Raw genomic sequence first — 22,571 nt, 5'->3', positions numbered from 1 at the left:
TGTTTTCAGTTCATGAAAGTTAATTGTAACATTTTGGTGGCCTAAAAAAGTCTTATTCAGCGATCAGTTGTGCTCCGCCCCCTCATTTCACTTCCATACAACCAAGCTGGCGACGGACAAAATGTTGAATTGAAGGCTTCAAAAACCAATGGGTGACGTCACGGTGACTGCGTCCACTTCTTGTCTTTGGTATCATTTCAACATTTCTGACTTTGGTGCCAACCAGTGTGGTAGTATCAAAAAAGATCATATGGCAGACAGCAAAGCACGCCATTTTCCACCTCTACCACATGCTCACTGAACAAACAACAACACTGCTAAATATGCCATCAGAACAATTTTGAAGATACTGCTAACATGACAAAATGCTACCAAAAGGCTCCTCAAGAGAATGCTGTTGCAAAATAATGTAACGGTCTATTATCTACTATTGCGTAATTATTTGTAAATTAAAGTGAAAAAAAACACTCAGACATGACAGGCCATGCTAAACTTTAGAACAAGGATCATGCCTGAGGGGATTCACATTTCTTCCCTGGAACTGTGAGCTTTGTTTGTTTTTTCAGGAGATTTTCAGGTGCTGGGGCGGTTACTACTAACAGTTACATCATCACCAAGGCTCTCGTAAAGTTCAATGTTTGGTCTGCAAAAGTGGTTCAAACTGATCAAGGCTCCAGTTGTGCAAGTCTAGGTGTGTGTCATTAGGCATTAACCATGCAACATCTAGTTCCCATCATCCTGAAAGCCTGGGGGCACCTGAAAGATTTCATCAGAACATGAAATCCATGTTTCCCAAACACTGTTGTGACTCAGAGAAAGGTTTGGGATGACGCTCTTCAGCTTCTTTTGTTTGATCAGTCGCCCACTTGTATCATCCAGGAGACAAAGTTGTGACTCTTTGACCTGGCTGTACAATCACTAGTGAATTCTGGTCCTTACATCACTGAGAAGAAACTCAGTGAAACCCACTTCGTAATCCAAACCCCTGACATGCAGGCGATGTTGACAGTGTGTCGTGTCAACATGATGAAGTTGTGCCGCTTCTGAGAAACAAGTCATCCACAGCCCCAATGTGAAGACCAGTGTGCAAAATACTTCGTTGACACTTCGGACCCCCTGAAAGGCTCTTTAGCTAAATTTCGGGGAGTCTCCAAAACCACAAGACAATTATTTGTTACTTGCAATTGTCACTAAAAAGTATTTTAAAAGCTTACTGATGCCCACTGGGTATTTTGCACACTGGTGAAGACCGCTGTCTCCCTTGATGGCTTAATAATGCACTAAATGCAATAATTCATTTCAAGATATCCCAGAATATGATTTTGTATGCTATTCACGTAATCTTGAACGAGGAAGTAATACCACCGCTAAATCACACATCAGGCAGGCAGGAGGGGAGGTAGAGGAGTCCAACAAATAGAAGTCAATGTTGATGTTTTTGTTGCGGAATTTGAGTAATTCAGTAACTTTATTTTAAACTAAAGAACGACCATTTCATGAACTTAACTAAGTAGTTTTGTTGCCCAAACCTAACTAAGTAGTTTTGATGTCTTAATCTAACTAAGTAGTTTTGTTATCTAAACCTAACTAAGTAGTTTTGTTGCCTGAATTGTTTTGTTGCCTGAACCTAACTAAGTTGTTTTGTTGCCTGAACCTAACTAAGTAGTTTTGTTACCTGAACCTAACTAAGTTGTTTTGTTGCCTGAACCTAACTAAGTAGTTTTGTTACCTGAACCTAACTAAGTAGTTTTGTTACCTGAACCTAACTAAGTAGTGTTGTTGCCTGAACCTAACTAAGTAGTTTTGTTGCCTGAACCTAACTAAGTAGTTTTGTTGCCTAAACCAAAGGTATGAGGATACGATGAGGAACTCATATGTGACTTCCTGTGTCTTGTTTAGTGTCATTCCCTCTCAAACGTCTGTCATAACTCATGGCTTTCTCCGGACTGAACCTGTACCAATCGAGCAGCATACAAATCGGGTTAATCCAGTTAGGAGGGAAATCGTGAAGAACCACACATGGACCACCAATGAAGTGCTACATTTGGTAGCCCTCCCTACGCTGACCTCAGATCCGGCCCCCTACATTGTATACAAGTCGAAAGGGGACAATGAGCCGTCTGCTTCTCGCCAGCAGTGATTTAAAGAGCTGTGATGAATATATTTCCTGTAATTCTGAGGGCAGACCACTGATGCTCCTCCATGAGGGAGGCACAGCCGAACGGGAGAGCAGAGCGTCCCGACCAGGGGGAGAAAATGTGTGGCACAGAGGTTTTGTCTATGGCTCATGGTGGTAATGAGCTCTTTGTTAACACTCAGATGTGTATGTGCACAAGGGTTCAATGCGGCGTATTATCTTGCCGTCGTGCGTCTCTATGGGAAGAGCCATTACCATGGCAACACCAAGCAATGAGTACCTTTTAAAAGGCTGGGCTCCTCTCTCTCTCTCTTTCTCTCTCTCTCTCTCTCTCTCTCTCTCTCTCTCTCTCTTGCTCTACCACTCTCTGTCTTTTATCTGCTCTCAGGCCATTCCACCTATTCCCCCCAACGGTAGTCAGCCAAGAGACAGAGAGGATTGCACAACAGGAGGATTTCTTCATATCTTGTTCTACAGCGTTCTGCAGGCTGTTAGAGAACAGTGAACTTTTGCCACAGTGGGATATGTGTTCTCACTGGAACATATTTGAGATTTTCTAGCAAAAAGGACATCTGGACAATAAGATGTTGCCCTTGTGTTTCTTTCCTGGGTGAATGGATGCTGCTTCGATACTGACTGAGGCCTGAGGATGATAGCTGGATAGACACAGTCAGGTATCATCTGCATATTGGGAATAAACAGAAATGTGGATTTTATTTGAAGCAAAACTGGATGTCTAAGGCAACATGTGGACAAAGAGCTGTACTTTGCTGACTTTGTCAAACAAGTCAAAAAAGCAGAGGTATTTAAAGAATGTATTTACTTGTCAGTAATGTCTGTGAGTCCGTTTTATCCCCGGGGAAGACCTGGAGAGCAGAAGCTTCTGGGTGTGGAAGCAATGAAGTCTGATGAGGAAGAAGACTGTTTGCAGCAGCTCTCTCTCTGTCCTGCCTGCAACCAGGAGTACGACACCGTCCTGTTCCTGCCGTGCTCTCACACCATGTGTGCTCGCTGTATAGCAGCCGCAGAGGGAACGAGATCAGGTCAGTGTCGTCGCCGCAGTGTCGACCCGACGGTCTGCTGCTCTGTGGCGTGCCCGCGCTGTCGACATCCTGTGGAGCTGCCATGCTGGACCTGGTCATCTGCCACTTCCTGTCTCCCAAAGCATGCCACCTTCAGCGGGGACACAGACAGGAAGGGGGTAGCATCTGAAGATCACCCTCAACATGTGCAGGTAAACAGACCCAAAGTAAGAAGAGCATGTCTGTAAAGATGCAAGATTTAAATGTGTTATCCGTTACATGCTGGTACAATGTGTGAAGTGACGTGCAGGGTGTTGTATTGTTGACACCTTGCAAATAAGATTTCGTGCAAAAAAGAAAAGTAATTAGAATCAATATATGCAAGAAATATATATATATATACAATTTGAGGATAATAAAATATATGTATTTCAAGTATCAATATGTAAACATTTTGGCCATCCCCTTTTTATCGTTTATAAGCCAAGTATAAATATATTAACTTTGCTAATTGAAAAACCCAGCCCAGTGTCGCTAACGCTTCTCCAATGAAAGTAGCTAGCAGAGCTCCAAAAGTTGCTAAATCTAGCGAGAAAGTTACCAGGTCGGCAACACTGACAGCCCTTTAGGCCTCCCTCCACAGACTCTCCCAAAATGATCACTATATATAATCAACGAACATGGTTATTGATAATACCCACCATTTTCAATAGCAGCGTGTGGAGGCTGCTGTTTTAAGAGATAAAGTTGACAATATAGTAAGATAAGAGTTGTAATAATAAGAAATATGCCTTCAAAGTAGAAGTTATGCTTATTGACTAATTCTGTATAACACTTATAAATCTCCTCAACTATATTATAGTGTGTTATAGGAAATGTTTTTACTTATTGGAGTTGCTTTTTCAGATTATATTCACTGACTTCTGTGACATTTATTGACGTTAAAACTGTCAAATTTAAATGTTTTAAAGTCTAAAAATACTGGAAGTTGGTTGGCAAACTATTAACTTGCATGTAAGTTTTAACCGTAAAACAATAGGTAGTATTTGCTTTCCTAAAAGTAAAATGATTATATTGATACAGTTCCACTCTCCAACTGATGTAAAGCTATGGGCAACGGCCAGTTTGATTAGCTTAACTTAGCATAGCACAAAGTCTGGAAATATTTTGATACAACACATTAAATAGCTAGCTGTTCACCCTCTGTTTCCAGTCTTTGTGCTAAGCTAAGCTAAAAGCCTCCCGGCTGTATAGCTGCATACTTCATAGACAAACCCTAAAAAAAAAAGTCTGATTATTTATTTGAAGCCCAGGATCATCATCACTAGGGGGATCTAACCTTATTTCTTGTTGGATAAAAGCTAGTTTTCCTGACAAATTCTTATAATTTCCATGTGTTTGATGCTACTTATACTACACTGTAAGCGAGTATTATTGTGCTAGTTTTATGAAATACATTTTCATTCTATGCAACATGTGTCCCTAACTTGGATTCACCTATGTCTTCTATATTCCAAACATCACTGTATTTCAGGGGAACTCATACTGCCGGGATTCAGGTGACGTGACGGCACAGAGCTGTTTACATGGTGAGTGTAGTGATGTGTTCATCGGCCCCAACCACATTCTTAGAATAAACCTTTATCTACATGATCTGTAAGCATGAAAACATAGAGCATTGTGTATACACTCTCCTTGTTTGACCCAGGCTCCAATGCTGCCAGTTCCTCAGCTGCACCAGTGGATGGCGTCGTAGACCTGCGAGAGGAGGAGATGGAGCAGTCTGTCTTTGGTCAGGAATCATACTTCATGACTTTTAATCCCCAAATGAAATACACCTCACGTGCTTTAATGTGTATACAATTTTGATTGTATAGATTAATATAATGAAAAACCAAACTATGCTCTATTTTATTTTAGGACTATGTTTTGCTCTGGACCCTTCAACTGTCCCTCCATCCCTCCATCTTTCCAACTCCTCCCTCACCGTCACCCACCAAGGAGAGAGCCCTCATCCAGACGACAAGGCCAGGCGATCAACCACCTCTGACCCATGGGCTACGCCGGCCCTCCCCCAGGTCTGCGCTGATGTTGTCATTGCACGGGGACAGTATTACTGGGAGGTGGACGTCTGCAACAGCTCCGTCTACAGGATCGGTCAGAGCTCTCTCTTTTTGTTTGGGTTGGTTGGCTGCCAAGTGTGCTTATTGCTTCCAGAAACCCTCACTGTTAGTCAGCAAGACTGTGCTCGTTTCAACCCACACTCACATGTATACACACACACACAACCACACACACACACACACACACACACACACGTGCGTCATCGGACACAACTTCACAGCTCATAGTGCCACCAAGTGGTTTTGAACATTGTTCATTGGTTGAGCAACATTGGAAAAGTGAGCTTGTGTTTAACTTCATCTCTAGTATGACGTGTAACATGTTTTCATTTGTTTGGAATATGAAGAATTGCCACATTACAGCTTTTAAAAAGAAACAGTAACCACATTGAAAAATATTGATATTGAAAAAGACACGAGACTCTCACGTACCTCGGGTCAAGAATGACCTTATATTTTTTTTGGGAGATGAACAATAGAGCAAAACTAAAAGTCTACAGCTGGACGAGCAGCTCTGTGAGCCGCAGGTGTTCTGAGCTAAATGCTAATGTCATTATGCTAACATGCGCACAATGACTATGGCTAACTGGTGTTTGGCAGGTGTCATGTTAAACATCGTAGTTTAGCATGTTAGCATGCTAACATTTGCTAAATAGCTCTAAAAACTTTTGAGGATCACAAATGTCTGTTCCATAGACTATATAATATAACCGTTGGTATGTTGGCTACGGTTTTGAAGCTTTGAGTTTGTCATTTTGGCCGTCGCCATCTTGGATTTTTGCAACCATGTGAACGGAAGTGACCATATTTTGACGGCGTTTGAAACTAGAGATTGAGACCATGAACTCATGTTTACAATGTTTACTGAGGTAATAAATCAAGAGAGAAGTAGAGTCATTTTCTCATAGACTTCTATACAACCAGAGGAGTCGCCCCCTGGTGGACATTAGAGAGAATGCAGCTTTAACACATGAAGCTTTGGCTTCACTTTTTGGAACCAGAGGTTGCCGCCTGGTAGGTACCAAACCTCTTGCCACTCCGTCCAATAGTTGCTGACTTATGTTCTTCATTAGTCTTAGTCACTAGCATGGCTAACACTAATGCTTCTCACTTTTGGCTTCTTAGAATAAAGTAAAGTAATGAGTCAGAATGTATCATGTTCCAAGATTTCTAAAGAGTCGAGAGATTGTGGGTTTAAATTCTTAGTAAAGGCTGCTAATCAATACATTTACTTATTTACCAGGGACAGTGCACATTAATCAACATTTCAGTTTCCACCTCAATGTAAATGTGCCAGAGTTAGCGAGAGAGCTAACCTTCGTCTGTTCGTCTGGGCAGGTCATTACAATTTTGACCAAATATTATCAGTACAGTTCAACAAGAAAAACACTAGTAAAACACTGTACAGCTTAATACAACACAATACTTTACAATACAATAAAATACGTAAATAAATGCACAGTGAATATGAAACTTAATTTTTCTGTCTCTCAGGTGTCAGCTCACTCGATGGTTTTGGCGGCTGGTGGTTTGAAAGACAAGGCCCGTCTTTTCGTGCCGTGTACGATGGGAGCCGTGAGCCGCTGTGCTCCGTCCCGCCTCAGGTCAAAACCCTCGGGGTCTTCCTGAACATCGGAGGGGGCGCCCTGAGCTTCCACAACGCTCTGACCCGGGAGCACCTGGCCACCTTGCCTACGCGCTTCGACCCGGCTGGAGTCCTCCCGGCTCTGGGCCTGGGCCAGGGTCGACTGAGGCTGCGCTGCGGCCTCCCAACTCCTCCTCACGTGTTCCTCAGTAAGGACTCGGCCTACAGAGGACCGTGCTTTGCCGGCGGGGGCCGGTGGCGCAGGGAGATTCCCTTCCAGTCGGTGAGGAAAGTGATACAGAAGTTTGAGGAGCTGGCCGTGTCGGACTCGGACTCGGGCCTGGTGTCCAGTTTCGGATCGTCCTGCTCTACCTTGGCTTCCCTTCCTGATCCGGCCACTCCTGGGATGTTTCCCTCTGGGCAAGCAGGACAGGAAACCGCAGCTGAATAGGAAACTCTTCAATGGCAGCACCAGAAACACACTGCTCCTCCAAAGGGGTTTTGATCTTTGGCTGTCATTTGAAAGGCTAATTTTTCATCTTGAAGGACTTTTGGCTGCCTCTTCACCAGTCTCTGCGTGACCCCCGGACCTGCAATCGACTCTCTCCCCAGGACGCAGCCCCCTCTCTCTCTCTCGCTCTCTCTCTCAACCAAACAACCCCCACTGGTATGGGGATCGGGCCAAGAAAGAGTCCTCTGTAATGTGAAGTGTGAGGAAAAGGGCAGGCTTTAGAGCAGCGGGACTCCTTGATTCGGCTCTGTGTGACGGTTGTCAGACAGCAGGGGGGGGTCCTACAGTAGTGGTGCGCACGTTCCTGCATGTGTGTATAGATGTGCACAAGCAAGACAAGGAGTGTGTGTGTCGTTTGCTCAGTGTGTGTGTGTGTGTGTGTGTGTGCGGGAGGAAATAGTGTACGAGCGGCGGGGGGGTGAGATGACGGAGGTGTGAGTACAGTGACACCAGCAGCGTTGACACAGAGCGGCGAGGACAGGTGGTAACGTAGGTTTGTCCCGCGGCCGGCCGTCGATAGGACAGTAGAGGGCTGCCCTTCTCTGACCCTTTTGAAAACCACAGGACTCCCGAAAAGACTTCAAAAGATGTGCGACAGAGAGCAGGAGAACAGAGAGGGAGAAAGAGAAAACAGCATGCATGAATTAAAGACAGCAGGTGACGACCGAGCTGAGAGAGAGAGAGGGATTCCCGACAGCTTTTCATCCAGAAGCTCTGAATAGATCAACTGGCTCAGGCCGCGACGTCGTTGAATTTGTTTTTGCTGAGCTTCTGACTTCCGTTAGAAGTGGTGATTGCACATCACTGTATAGTAATAGAGGCACGTGAGTAGTCTTGGCACATAAAACAATGAAAGTGGCGCTTTCAGTCAAGTTCTTTTATTGGTCAGCTGTTGAATAAAATGCATATTTTTTTAGACCTGAAGGGGTTTCGACTCCTGGGCACAGACATGTAAAAACATCACATCACACACCATCTACATAGTAGTAAGACACACAGACTCTTAGAGATTTTTTGCATCTTTTTGTTGTTGTCTTGTGTCTCTTTGTAGTCGTTAAGCTTCTCTCCATGTATTTTGTCTCTTTTCTTGTCAATTTGTATCTCCTTGTAGTCATTTTCTGTCTATTTGTGGTAGTTTAGTCTTGACTTTGTAGTTGTTTTGTGTCTCTTTGTAGTTGCTCTGTATCTCTTTGTTGTCATTTTGAATCTATTTGTGTCTCTTTGTAGCCTTTTCCTCTTTTTTCTTGGTTGTTTTGAGTCTCTTCCTGGTTGGTACGTGTCTCAATGAGTGAGATTTTGTAGGTGAAGGCCCAGTTTCCCCCGTCTCTTTGGGCCCCTGGACCCCTGGGCCCCTGGGCCCCGGTCAGCCCGTTCAGTAATCCATCCATGGCTTCACACATCTCTGGTTTTTCACGTGAGCCAGATTCAGTTTGGCATCGTCAATGTTCACATTGAGCCTGTATACTTAACGGCGTCACTATTGAACAATTCCAAGTATTTAGTCAGACTGTAAATCTCATTTTAAGATGAAAAAAAAAAATGCTCGCAATTATACCAAGCATCAGTCAGTATAGTGGGTCCACAGGGGCGTTTGAGAGGACTAGTAGCAGTGGAGTTGGGCCAATTTTCCATTGAGCATCATTCATTTCACGCAAGCACGAAATCAGTTAAGCAGCGGGGTCAGACTCGGTAATAACCGGTGAGTCAAAAGAGAAGCTTGTCAGACTGTCGCCTCTCAGACCACTCATCAGCATGACTGTGTGTTGATGTTTAACGGTCGGGGTATTTACCGGGGGAGTAAAAAAAAGAAAAAGAAATTGCATGTGCCGTGACCGCTCTTTTGGCGCGGCTCTCTGCAGATCTATCTGCTTTTAGAAATAAAGTGTGTGGAAGCAATTTGACTCTTGTAAACAGAAATGAGAGGGACGTGATGCAGATATCAAAGAGCCGAGAGGAGAAAGAGGGAGAGAGAGAGAGAGAGAGAGGGGGGGGGGGGGGGAGAGAGAGAGAGAGAGAGGGAGAGAGAGAGAGGGGGGGGGGGGGGGGGGGGGGGAGTTTTCCAGGAAGGATGGATAAGACTTGAAACAAGTCGGGCCATGTGTGAGTGTTTGGCAGCATCTTTCTGAGCATTAAGTGGTAGATTGTAACTAAGTACATTTACTCAAAGTACATTGAGGTCTTGAGTATTTCCATTTCATGCTTCTTCAATATATTATTCACATCGTGCACTGAACTGTATGTTTTCAATTATTATGTTTAAGTCTTGTTTATTTGAAGCTTATTTCTCGTCTTTTATTTGACTCTTTTATGTGTCTATTGTTTCTTTTATGTCTCGTCTTTCTGCCTTTTGATGTGTTATGTAAAGCACTTTGAATTGCTGTGTAGTTGATCAAAGTGTTGCCTTTATACTTCTACTCCACTACATTTCAAAGGGAAATATTGTGTTTTTAGCCAATGGTGTATTGAAACTACTCAAGTATTGACTCATATCCAGTTTTGAGTCACTTGTACTTCACTTGACTGACATGTTTGTCCCTCAATACTTTGCCTTTATACATTTCAGAGACAAATATTGTTCTTTATACTCTATACTATTTATATTTGCTAAAGATTACAGAATGTAAGAAAAGTATATAAAATACAATGCATTGCCCAACAGAGTAGTTAAAATGACCCCCATTGGCCAACAATGACAGTAAAACACAGCTTACACTTGAATGCATCTGTGTGACAATACAATAATATAAGGTACTATAAAATAACACAGATTCTGCTTAATAATGAGGACTTCTTTCGATACTTTAAATACATTTTGCTTATAATACTTGTGTACTTTTACTTAAGTGGGATTCTTAAAGAAAGACTTGTATTTGTGAGCATTTAAATGTTAAGCCAGGTATTACTTTTACGCCAGGAAAGGATCAGAGTAAAGGATTCTGATATTTGACTGAATCAGGCGATCTTAGCACTCATATGGGCCATTTTATTAATACACATTGTGTACTGTTTTTATTACTGTATATTTTACACTGAATACTTCATCACTTTCCAAACCAAACAGATATGATGCCCTACAGCATAAAAGGTCTCATCGGGAAGCAAATCGTGCTCAAAACGATATTTATCAGACTGAAATCCCAGCATCTCCTCGGTGCACCTTTTCTCCGTAAAAGCCGCTATTGGCGGTTAAATGACGGGAGACTTCACCCTGTAATCAGCCCCTCTCCCCGAGGTGTCAAAATAAACCAAACACCCCCAAACACCCCACAGCAACCAGAGCCAGTGCATTCGGGAAATAACTTCTGCCCGCTAATTGCCTGCAGTAATTATTGCCACACTCAAAAAAATAGTGAGAAGAGAGAAAAACCAGGTCCGTTTTCCGACATGCGTCCGCAAATTGATTCCGTTTGTATGAATAAACGTCGACTCTGCAAGACTTCCCTATTTGCATACACTGGGTGGAGGAGAGGCCCACTCGACCCCCTTCTTCCCCCGTTGCAGCACAACATTAGCTTTACAACTGGGCCTGTTATTACCATCATTATCAGCATCAGCATAACAGTGGCGGTGGAAGCGCCGCGCGCTGCGTGTTTTGTTGCTCTGTCACTGAGGGGACATCCTCAAATGTTCCTGGATGCACTTTAGTTCTCTTGATCTGAAAGAGAACAGAATGAGTTCCCTCCTGAGATGTCTGCCTATGATAGAAAAATGCGCACATAAATTAGGAATGCAACCGGACACGAGCTCATCTAAACATGAGTCAGAGATAATCTGGTCTTTGAGATGCAATTCCAGCGAATTAATAGGAGAGGAACGGGAGGTCACATAAACACAATGTGTTGTAGGGAGCCATATGGGAGCCCGCATTTAAAGATGCGTGATGTTTTTATTCTTTTTTCTTTTTTTTTAAACAAATCACACGCTTATTTAAGTCTCATTGTAAAAGCAAAGAGCGAAACATGTCATGCTTGTTAGTGCAGTAAGCTTCCATGTGATGAGGAACAGGTGGTGTGTGTGTGTGTGTGTGTGTGTGTGTGTGTGTGTGTGTGAGAGGGAGACGGGCACATCTGCCAGGCTATCATAGCTCACTGGTTGAATATTCACACCTCCCAGTCCGACCAGCAAACAGGATGCGGTCCTCAGTGAGTGTGTGCGCGCTGTGTAGTCAAGGCAGACAGATTAAGGAGGAGGAAGAGGGTGGTGTGGGGGGTGGGGGGGCTGATACTGTTAAACAACCCGCATTTATGACCTGCAAGCCGGGACGCGTCTGACAAACAAGAGCAAATACACAGCGCTGTGATGGAGAGTGAAGTACCCTATGTGTGTGTGTGTGTGTGTGTGTGCGTCCACAGCTGCACCATTGTGCCAATATGGTTGTAAATCTTAATTTGTCTTTCCACGCCAGCAGTGTTTCACATCAACAGACCTGCAATGTGGAGCGATATTGTATTTTTGTTTTAAAGCCAACGAAATAAAATACAAAGAACATCGTGTCTGCTTCTATTGGAGTCGGGATCGAGTCATCAAGCGCCATCCTCGGATAATCGATTTGATTGGGCTGTAATGTTTCCTGGCGTTGTTTCGCGATGACTTCAGAGTTCATTCTCGCTCTCCTCTGGTCCTTCTCTTCTCACACACAGACAGCGAGATGTGGGTCAACTCAAGACGAATGTATTGTTTTTAATAAAGAATATTCTTCTGTAATGAATACAGGATTATAACCCCACACAGTGACGTAATGAACCTATAGCGCTCAGTGGAGTTCAGGGACCTGGACCCAAAATATTCTCATTGTAAACTTAAACATTACATTCAATAGCTACTGTATCAATATAGAACATGTCCAATAATCTATAAATGATAAGGTGTGCATGAATAGTGTGCTGCAGGCTATTCCCATCGTTTTGGAACTAATAAAAGTCTGAACCTCATTAGGAAATCTAGCAATGATGTGTTGTTTGCTCACCAGAAAAACGTAAAACTGCATGGCGCTACTATTAAATCAGTAAATAATACGTTTTAATTCGGTACACCTTAAATAATAGCATATTATCATGCTGGAAGGATCGTGTATCATACACTGTCTTGAAGTAATGAAATAAGAGTTTTGAGACGTTCGGGTCGGTTTTCCAAACATGCGCCTCCAATACACAAAGAACAAGCCTGCCGTCATTGTCCCAGCGAGGCTGTACCTGAACTGGGTTTTGTTAGCTCCAACAGACCGTTTACCATCCAGTCTGCCTAATGAATCACCGTGTGCAGCGCAGAAGAAGAAAAGTGTCGCTTATCACCCGATGATGAAGTGCAAATAGGCCATCATCGACTCCCGTTGCTGCTCTGGGAGGGAGGGGGAGGGAGGGAGGGGTCGGCGTGAATCTCCACACCCGGATGGAAGTGGCTCCCACAGGACACATTATGTGACACATGTAGAACTAACACCCTGCGTTCGCACCTTGGCCTGCACTTTTGGCACAAAACGGAGCACATTTAGCACGTTTTTAGTGTGGAGACACAGAGTTTAATGTCCTCTTGCGTGTGATTAGCAGCATCTCCGTTGACAGAGCAACTTAAATCAAATAAAAATACAATTGAACACAACAGTTTTTTAGTTCCTCAGCGGTTCTCAAAGTGGGGTTTGGAGACGTTTAATGGCCACAAACAGCAACAAAGAAGCTTTTTTCTCTCACTGTAAAAGCCCGAACATGTTCTCTGCAACAACGAACTGATTATCAAACATTCCCCCAAAATCAATCAGTCCTTTTATTCCAAACATCTCAGCCATGTATAAGCCTGACCTTCACTGAACTCTGTGAAATAAATCAGCCATGAGCACCACTACTACAGTAATGTAAACTCGAGCCACGGAGCGTTTTATTCGGGCCCCCAAGAGACCAACTGAGGAGCTGGACTGTTGCTCAACGGCTCTGTTTTTGTTTGATGGGAACATTTCCCAGATCTAAATAGGCCCCTAATAAATTTCCCTTGTTGTTGATGTTGTTTGAAAAAGATTTGAGGCCTTTGGCACCTGTATCCGCGTGTGAGGGTCATAATAAATGTGATTTTACGTCGACTCGTCCAGGCTCTTGAGCGAGCCAAAAGAAACAGTTTGAAACAGGACAGAGGTGTGCAGATGGCCAGGACGAATTGAAACGGGTTGCCTCGAGGTATTCCAACTATTTTCATTTGTTTCTGTTAAGTCACTTAGGTCTCCGCTCCAAACACACTTGAGAAAATAAGACGGTGCAGCCAGACACATGCGGCAGACACTCACACATTCCTGACTGTACATGATCTGGAGATTCACACATTGCTCTCCACAGGACTGCTGATATATATATGTACATATATATATATACATATATATACCCTGTCGGTGTGGGCCGACTGAAAGCGTGGCACACAACGTATACGGAGCAGATTCTCAAAGTGTGTGAAACTCTGCATCCATCTATATGGAGGCCATATGGCAAAAAACACATATATACATCAATAAATAAATAAGGGAGCATTTGGTACCAATGACCACCACCATAATAATAGTAACAATATTACAATGAATTACAATGAATGAAAAGTAAATAATAAGAATAAAAAAAAGTTATGAAAAAAAATGTCTTTACCAAGAAGATCTATAGATATTTAATGGTTTTCTTTGGGGTCATTTTGAATGAAATTGAAATATAGTGCTACATGTGGGATGGGCCAAATGTTTGGTATGACACAGAAATAAAATGAAATACAAAAAAAACAGTTTTATAATATTAGAACCCAACATTTAGTTTGCGTCTTACAGCACTTACATTATGAAATGAATACAATAAGACAAGAAAACCAAAACAACAAGAAAAAGTCCCTTGAGAATAAGTTCCCTCTTAAATGCATTATGCCACTCAGCATGGTTAAAACATAAAAAAGGAAACTCTAGTGGGAGGTCTTATTTATTTAACACAAATATAGCCCCACTGTGTGGAGATGTTGGGGGGTAAAAACTATTATTGAAGTTTTGTATGGCCAATAAAACGATCCAGACTCATTTGCATGTCTTTAGCGTCAGTGAATTGATAGGGGCGTCAATTTCCCTTTTCCATCACCCCCACCCCCACCCATCATCTCCTCCTCCTCCTCCTCCTCCTCCTCCTCCCGGTGGCCGCTTCAAGCTGTCAGGGAAGCGGGCTATAAAACAGAGAGGGACGGGACTCTGAGGAGGCTGCTGGTACTGAGGAAAGACACACGGATCAGTTGTCTTCGGAAAAACTCAGCCTGACTGAAACTCGACTGATTTAAAAAAAAAGGAGACTTTGAAACTCAAACGGACACTTGGACGTTCGGAGGAAACTTGCGTCTGTGTGTCTGTGTCAGGGTGTGTAATTAGTGGCTCATAAAGCTTCAGAAAGTACTCGAAATCTTTGAGGGATTTGTTTTTGTGTGTGTGGCGAAATCGTACAGAGAGGGAGGTTTGGGATGCTGGCTCCCCGCGCGCTCCGCTCCTTGCTGTGCGTACTGAGCTGCGCGTGGCTGCAGCACACCGGAGCGGCCTCGCGACTCAAGTCTTCCTCTCTGCCCATCCAGTCGGAGAGAGAACCGCTGCCCTCCAAAGGCTTGTCAGGTAAGAGAAACACAGTCATTACAACGGTTGTTTCCTGTCGTTCCGCGTTCTGTTCAGCCTTATGAAGTGCCAACAAGCAGAGCTCCGTTCTAAATGTGTAATTGTAACCATCCTTGGCACACTACGGCCCATATGAAAGTGAAAGGAACAGGCCATGTGTTGTAAATGAAGTCTTTAATTCGGCTAAGAAAGCAGCAGTTTACCATCAATTTTAAGCTTCAACCCTCCTTTTCCCCCGACACCAGCCGAAGAGGGCAGCAGCGAGCACTTCAGCATTTGGTTTAACAACTCCAGACTTTCAATTAATGTTGTTAATTCATATCAAAATCATGCCAAATTACAGTGAGCTTACTATTATCATCACCACTTGAAGTGTGAGTATAGTGAGTGCATTTATATTCCTGAAAACAAAGACTTTAATTAAATTGCCTTTGGTTGTTGGTGGTGCGTCTGCGCACAGGGGCCACCGAGGCCATGACCCGAGTTCAGCCCGCACGTAAGCTGCTACGCGAAGGGTGAAGTGGCCCCGATAGCTGGCGTAACGAGTGGAGCTAGAATAGTTTAACTGTGTTCGTCATATGCGACCTAATCATCGTGAAGTCCCACGTTTCCTTTGAATTGTTCCTCATGTGTAAACTTGAGGCAAACATCTGAGTCATAAACGCGGCAGTGAAATCCCCTTTCGTACAAAATCCCATTGCGGTTTTTAACAAGTTAACTTACTCTGCAGTTCAAAACTGTGGGAACTCCACGTTAACCTTAAGGTGCAGAGTCACCGCTGGAAAGCTCTGTGATCAATCGACTTTCCATTGCAAGCATTGGCTCCTCTGGAGATGATTTATTCCGGCACAGACAGAAGGGGCTCACAGTTTGGCTCCGTCTAACCGGACTGGACTGTTTTTAAAGTGTGCAGTCACTTTAATGAAAGAATAATGTGAACCAGGTTGGTAGCAGTGTGTGTGTGTGTGTGTGTGTGTGTGTGTGTGTGTGTGTGTTTACACTCAGGCAGTTATCCTAACCACTATAATATTCCTGCAGTAACACAGCATGACTAACACTCAATTATAATTTTTAGTACATAATAATAACACTAAACGTTATTTTTATCTCCCGTAACACCGCTGTAACATTTGCATTCCCTATAAATTAGAACAGTGATGAGTTTATGTTTAGACTAAAATGTGCTTTCTTTCCTCCACATTTCAGCTTCTTCATGGTCTATTTGATGTGCATGTAAACGCAGAGTCAGCACTATAGTTTCATTTCAATTCTGATAAAACGGTCCCGTTATGACATCCTCTGCAATCATTCTCTTAAATATGTCTGTATTCAGGAGAGTTTACGGTACTTCTTCTTTAACATTTGCCATCAAAATGCGTTAAATGACTTCATATAATCTTTGGCCTATTAATGCGTATTTCTGGGAATCTCTAATAATAATGAAAAAAAAAATCAATCGTCTCCCTCTTCGTCTGCTCGTACATCATTTGGACGAGACAGGACACGAGGTCAGTTTACATCCCAACACGTCTGGGCGATGAGCTTTGTGAGATTTATTTGTTGTCTAATATTAAAACAAGCCTGCAGAGCTCGTCGTGCCGCATGTCTGACACTCAATAAAAAGCCTTGTAGTCGCATTTAAATATTAAAAACATGATGTGAGTCGGCTCAGAAGACTGAATCCCGCTGCGCTCCCCCATAACTCAGGAAAATCAAAAACTCTTTTATGATCCTGCAATTTTTCTTCGTTTGTTATCAAGAAAAGAATCATAACGTCCGCATATAATCATCTGTTTGTGCTGCAGGATGCTCGTTCGGAGGTCGATTCTACTCCCTGGAGGACACGTGGCACCCGGATCTTGGGGAGCCCTTCGGGGTCATGCACTGCGTCCAGTGCTACTGCGAATCCGTAAGTCTCTCTCTCTCTCTATATATATTTATATACTGTATATATATATATATATGTTTGTGTGTGTTTTCAGGTTGTGATTGTTTGTGTCTGTTTCTCTCTCGCAGCAAAAGGGCCGTCGTGGTAAAGTGTTCGGGAAGGTGAACTGTAAGAACATCAAACAGGACTGCCCGAACCCGGACTGTGAGGATCCCACCCTGCTGCCGGGACACTGCTGCAGAACCTGCCCCAAAGGTAGGACCTTCCTGTTCTTTTCCCCCCCCCCCCCCCTTCTGGGTTAACTGAGTTAGTCATCAGAACAGCTGTTTGATGCAACCAGCAGGTCCATTGATTTTCCATCCAGACGCACCAAATGGACATTTCCTCTAACAAGTACCGCCCATCTATTTAGCCTCATTCGCACATTACCACTTACCCTGGCCACACACACACTGCTGCACACACGATTCCACCTTATTACAGAATTAGAGCGCCACACACACACACACACACACACACACACACACACACACACACACACACACACACACACACACACACACAGGGTGGGTCTTCAGCAGATTTGGTGTTTTTTCTACGCTGTGCGTCTGGTAATGGAAAGTGAAGGTAAAGCGCTGTGTGGACAGGTCCAGGACTGTGTGTGTGTGTGTGTGTGTGTGTGTGTGTGTGTGTGTGTGTGTGTGTGTGTGTGTGTGTGTTGTGGTCAAGTTTTTAAGGAAAGGGTTGAGTGTGTTTGTCTTTGCTCTGTCACCAAAGTATTTTTATGCAAGTGATGGAAAAAAGAATGCTGTGTGTGTGTGTGTGTGTGTGTGTGTGTGTGTGTGTTATGACTCGTGCACCTGAGGATACTGAGCGTTGTGAAGTGGGGGAGAAGTGAGAGTGAAACTACCCAGAAGCCCCCCCCCCCCCCCAGTGGAGCAGAGGGGTGAGGGAGTGAGAGTTGTGGGGGAATCAGACACCCAAGACAGAAAGCAGACGGTCCAGTCGAGCTCCTCAGAAAACTGAAGTCTGTGGGGTGACGAAGAGCCGCTGTGTGGTTTTCTTCTTCAGGTCGCTGCATGTGTCACTGTGTGTGTGTGTGTGTGTGTGTGTGTGTGTGTGTGTGTGTTTGTGTGGGTCATCGTCGGGATCGCTCCCAATCGTCCTTGAGCTCCTCAGCTGAGAGACTCCGCTGTGGTCGGTTACCTCTGGCTGAGAGAGGCAGAGAGGAAGACTGTGATGAAGAGCTTCAGCGTTGGATTGACGTTGTCCGTTCTTCATATCTCTGCTGGCTTTCCTTCTGTAATTTCTACCGGCGTTGCTCAACCTCAACGTGTCTCCATTTCACGCTCGGCCGATGCGTTGAGTCTGATCTGCGCTCCAGACTGTGAGAACGATGAAGCAGAACGTGTTTTGAAATGTTTGGGTTCATTTTGGTTTGTCTTGCCAGACGCTCAAACAGCTTCAAAGTGGAACACTAAAAATCTTTATTACAATACCTCTGCTGCTGACAGGGTTCTTGGAGAATACTCAGATTAGAAATATGTTCCTTGAAAAATGCAGAATTTTTAACGTTATCCGATGTTTTCACACACAGAGAGGATCTCAACTCCAAACGAGAAAGTAGAAGAACTGAACAAGTTTCATACTTTTCTCTTTTTCAAACAAGTCATTTGGCATCTTCCATAGATACGTGTACCGCCTCTATATGCAAACATTTAAAGAGTTTTCAAATGATTCTTTAACACCATTAAAGATTCAAAGGAAAGTTATTCTGTTGATGTAAAAGATGTATTATTATTTATTTATCATTTATTATTATTATTTATTTATTATTATTATTTAATAATGTATTTATTTATAATTTATTAATTATTAATTATTTTGTTATGATCTATTGTTATTTATTATTTATTAATATTATTTATTTATTATTTATTATTATTTAATAATGTATTTATTTATAATTAATTTTTTTATAATTTATAAATTATTAATTATTTTGTTATTTATTATTTATTATTTATTATTTAATAATGTATTTATTTATAATTTATTTATTTATAATTTATTTATTATTTATTATTTTTTATTTTTTATTATCTATTGTTATTTATTTATTATTTATTATAGGAATGTATTCCTCTTCGTATGACTTCCTCTTGACACACCAGCATGTCTCTTGTATTTATTAACAGGTTTTTTTCTCTCCCTCCTCTACAGGCGACGTTGACAAGAAGCAGACGGACTCTCTGCTCGACGGCTTCGAGTATTTCCAGGAGAAGGGCAAAGACAAAGATGACGACCTCCACAAATCATACAACGACCGATCCTACCTGAGCTCCGAGGAGTCGGGCCCCGGGGAGAGCCGCACCGGTGAGTACGAGACCGCCGACGGCCGAGGACAAACAAAACCGTACAAATATAAACACGCTTCAGGGAGAACGCGCTGAAACACACACAGCTGAATGAAATCACTGCAAACAGGAATGTTTATCGTGTGTTGTTAAGTTACCCGCTCTCCCTCTGCAGACTTCGTCGCGGTGCTGACAGGAGTGACGGAATCGTGGCTGCCGAGCTCCAACGGTGTTGCCAGAGCTCGCTTCTCTCTGAGCAGAACCAGCCTGGCCTTCTCCATCACGTACCAGCGGTAAGAACAGCTGAGACCTCGAGCACCTTTTTATTCTCTTATAGCTTCGAGCTTACTTTATACTCGCCGTGGGTGAAGCCAGAAAATGATGTAATCGTGGACTGCGTGCCGCCTGCGAAGGCTCCACATGTGGTCGTGCACCTCTGAATTTGTGTGACTGATAGAAGTTCACTGATAGAAGCACTATTTACACTTTCAGGGAATAAGGACAATTTGTTTTTAGATGCTTTAGAAACAGGAGGTCTTAAAAATCAGCCAAATCAAATACTTTACAGGATATTCAACCTTTATAACACACTTATTACATGTCTGGTTTCTTAACGGGGTTTGTATAAAGGTAATAAAGTAGTCCATGAATATGAAATATGGAGCTTGGTTTATGGTGTTTTGCCGGTTACACGCGTTGTCTTTGTGACTCTTCACAGTTCACTTTATCTGTTTTCTCTGAGAATGACGCGACGAACATCACAGAGTCTAAACAAAGCTTTAGTGCTCTTCTTTCTGATCGGCCTCAGTCGCATCCTTTCCTCCGCAAATACAAAACACGTCACCATCTGTCTGTTGTTGTCGCTCTCAGCTTTAAGAAGTAGTCAACGTATAGTGAGTCTTAAATGTGTGTCCTGTTTCTTCCCCCTGTCCTCTCAGAATGAGCCGCCCCAGCAGAATACTCTTCCTGGAGGCCGATGGCACCACTGCCTTTGAGTACAGAGTCCCAAAGGGACAGTCGGACATGGTAAGAGATCCGCTCACGCTTCCATCAGAGCTGTTTTCAGCTCCGGTCTGATGAACGCTCCCGCTCCGTGACTCCGGGCTCAAACTCTTTGACTCCTTTTTCTTTCCTCTCATAACTCACTCAGCAATAATAAACGATAAACACACACACACACACACACACACACACACACACACACACACACAGGGACACTTCCTCTCCGCTCCATTGGCTCTTTCTAAACTGAGTCTGATTGCTGTAAACATCAACACACACTCACTCGCTCGGGGGGGAGAAGCTGCCATCAGGTCAGAGGTCGACGAGTCTGTTTAATAAAAAAGTCCCAATAATATGCTGATGAATCAGCACTCTGAGAGGTTGGTGCAGCAGTAGTGGCCGTGCACACACACTCCTTCAGACTTAAGATCATTTCCTGCCAGAATACACACATGTCCTCATTCCACTTTCAGATGCAGGAGCCCCCCCCCCCCCCCCCCCCCAGAGAACGGGTCCCAGAAATGATTATTTTTAGATAAATATCAGTGTCAAGCACCAGAGGACCTTAGAGAAAACACTCTGACACAAAGACAGACTGGTGGGGGGGGGGCTGTGAGGGGGGGGGGGGGGGCTGTGAGGGAGCGAATACTTTAGTAAAAAGAGACATTTTTCACATGTGACATCACTGCTTAGCAGGGCGACAGAGAGAACATCGCTAATTAAGAATGGAGATTACCTCCTGAACCCTGAAAGTTATGAGGCGCCGGCGCTCTCTCCCCCCCCCCCACACCCCCCCCACCCCCCACCCCCCCGCTCCGGGAGATGTCGTGGCTTTATGTTGACGGTTTGCAGACGGCGTTTTCACGAGAACAATCACATGGCTTGATGCATTCAGCAGATGTGTTGGCTGTTTTGTCTGCATGCCTTTTCTTTTTCTTTTTTTCTCATGAGCGAGAGCCCACAGGCCCCGAGTACGACTCCGTCTTCACTGTGATGCACAATAAAGCAGCTGACCCGCCTGTGTGTGTGTGTGTGCGTATGTGTGTGTGTGTGTAGATCTGTGGAGTGTGGAAGAACCTGGCGAAGCCTCTGATGCGACGGCTGCAGTCCGAGCTGATGCGCCTCCGCATGACCACGGCGACGGGCGGCCGCGAGGAAGTGGAGGGGAAGATCATCAAGCACAGGGCGCTGTTTGCAGGTACGTTGTAGCATTGTGATGTTCTTTTACACGTTTGAATCCCTTTGTGTTGAAGTTGTTTACAGAGAAAGTATTAGTGTAGAAGGTCAGCGACTCAGTGCGGTAACGTGTGTGTGTTCTCGTGCGCAGAGACGTTCAGTTCGACGCTGACGTCGCAGGAGCAGAACTCGGGCACGGGAGGCCTCGCCATGTTGACGCTGAGCGACACGGAGAACAACCTCCACTTCATCCTCATCCTTCAAGGCCTCGTCAAGCACAAGGACAAAGGTGAGAGACGGCGAGACAATGAGAAAAACAACCGTTTCAAAAACTCCCCAAAACTGAGATTTTTTCTCAGCCCTGCAAGAGCGTTTTATCATAACACTTTTATTACCAATTCCTCCGAGGAAAGAATCCTCTTCTGTGATCTCTGTTATTGCCATTTCAGTTTCTTCAGTTTCAGTCTCATTTTGAATCTGCGCCTCTCTCTCCGTCAGATCCTCTCCTGGTGCCCATCCGAGTCCAGCTCGTGTACCGGCAACACGTCCTGAGAGAGATGCGAGCCAACGTCACCTCTCACGTGAGTCCCAGCACACACTCACGGTTTTTACAAAAGTACAGCAGAAAAATATATATTACGTCAAATGATCAGAGGTTCCCTCAAATCATTTGGAAGGAATAATCAGCAGGAAACAAGTGGGAGGTTTTTAGGGGGAAAACGTGTTGAATTAAGGGTTGACTGGAGGAGGAGAAGTGTTGTTGTTGTTGGTTAGGAACACCCACTCCTGCTGCCCCCCCCCCCCCCCTCCCCCTCTGAGACGGATGTGGTCCCGCTCACCACATCCTGGCGCTGTTGTCTCTGATCACAGCTAACCACCTCGAGACACGACGAGTTAAGAAGGACGAGCGAAAGTGTGCGAGAGGAACTCTTTCTGAGACAGATGTGAGGAAGGGATGAGAGAGGGAGGCGTGTTGGGGGGGGGGGGGGGGGGCAGAGAGGATGGACTGCGTACACACTCCTCACACATGTCAGTGGTTAGTGGGCTGTGGGCTGTGGATGGATGGAGGGGTGGGGGGGGGGGGGGGGGGGGGTGATGAAAGGCAGGTCTGGTTTTAATTCTGCCAGGAATTGCGTTGAAGCGCCTCTTTCGAGCCTAGCGGTG

At 44.1% G+C, this 22,571-nt stretch overlaps 2 protein-coding genes across 2 annotated transcripts in view; both read left to right on the top strand.

Moving 5' to 3' along the window:
• Window positions 1–2,969: 2,969 nt before the first annotated feature.
• Window positions 2,970–7,318, top strand: LOC306701588 (uncharacterized protein; the record flags this gene model as incomplete). Its single annotated transcript, XM_079166944.1, has 5 exons — window positions 2,970–3,371; window positions 4,694–4,748; window positions 4,868–4,951; window positions 5,080–5,316; window positions 6,777–7,318. 5 exons carry the CDS (start codon window positions 2,970–2,972, stop codon window positions 7,316–7,318), a joined length of 1,320 nt encoding a protein of 439 aa, XP_079023070.1.
• Window positions 7,319–15,458: 8,140 nt separating this feature from the next.
• Window positions 15,459–22,571, top strand: part of chrd (chordin) — a gene marked incomplete at its 5' end in the record, with an annotated part of 16,284 nt that continues 9,171 nt past the window's right edge. Inside the window, 9 exons of the mRNA XM_079166943.1 lie at window positions 15,459–15,480; window positions 16,790–16,893; window positions 17,001–17,127; window positions 19,096–19,248; window positions 19,405–19,522; window positions 20,168–20,255; window positions 21,288–21,429; window positions 21,559–21,696; window positions 21,906–21,988. Coding sequence (XP_079023069.1) covers window positions 15,459–15,480; window positions 16,790–16,893; window positions 17,001–17,127; window positions 19,096–19,248; window positions 19,405–19,522; window positions 20,168–20,255; window positions 21,288–21,429; window positions 21,559–21,696; window positions 21,906–21,988 — 975 coding nt within the window. The remainder of the gene's footprint in view (window positions 15,481–16,789; window positions 16,894–17,000; window positions 17,128–19,095; window positions 19,249–19,404; window positions 19,523–20,167; window positions 20,256–21,287; window positions 21,430–21,558; window positions 21,697–21,905; window positions 21,989–22,571) is intronic.

The sequence above is a fragment of the Pholis gunnellus genome (assembly GCF_910591455.1).
Source record: "Pholis gunnellus genome assembly, chromosome: 9".
Classification (NCBI taxonomy): Eukaryota; Metazoa; Chordata; class Actinopteri; order Perciformes; family Pholidae; genus Pholis; species Pholis gunnellus.
Note: the sequence above shows the minus strand (reverse complement) of the source record. Positions and strands in the feature narration are given on the sequence as shown.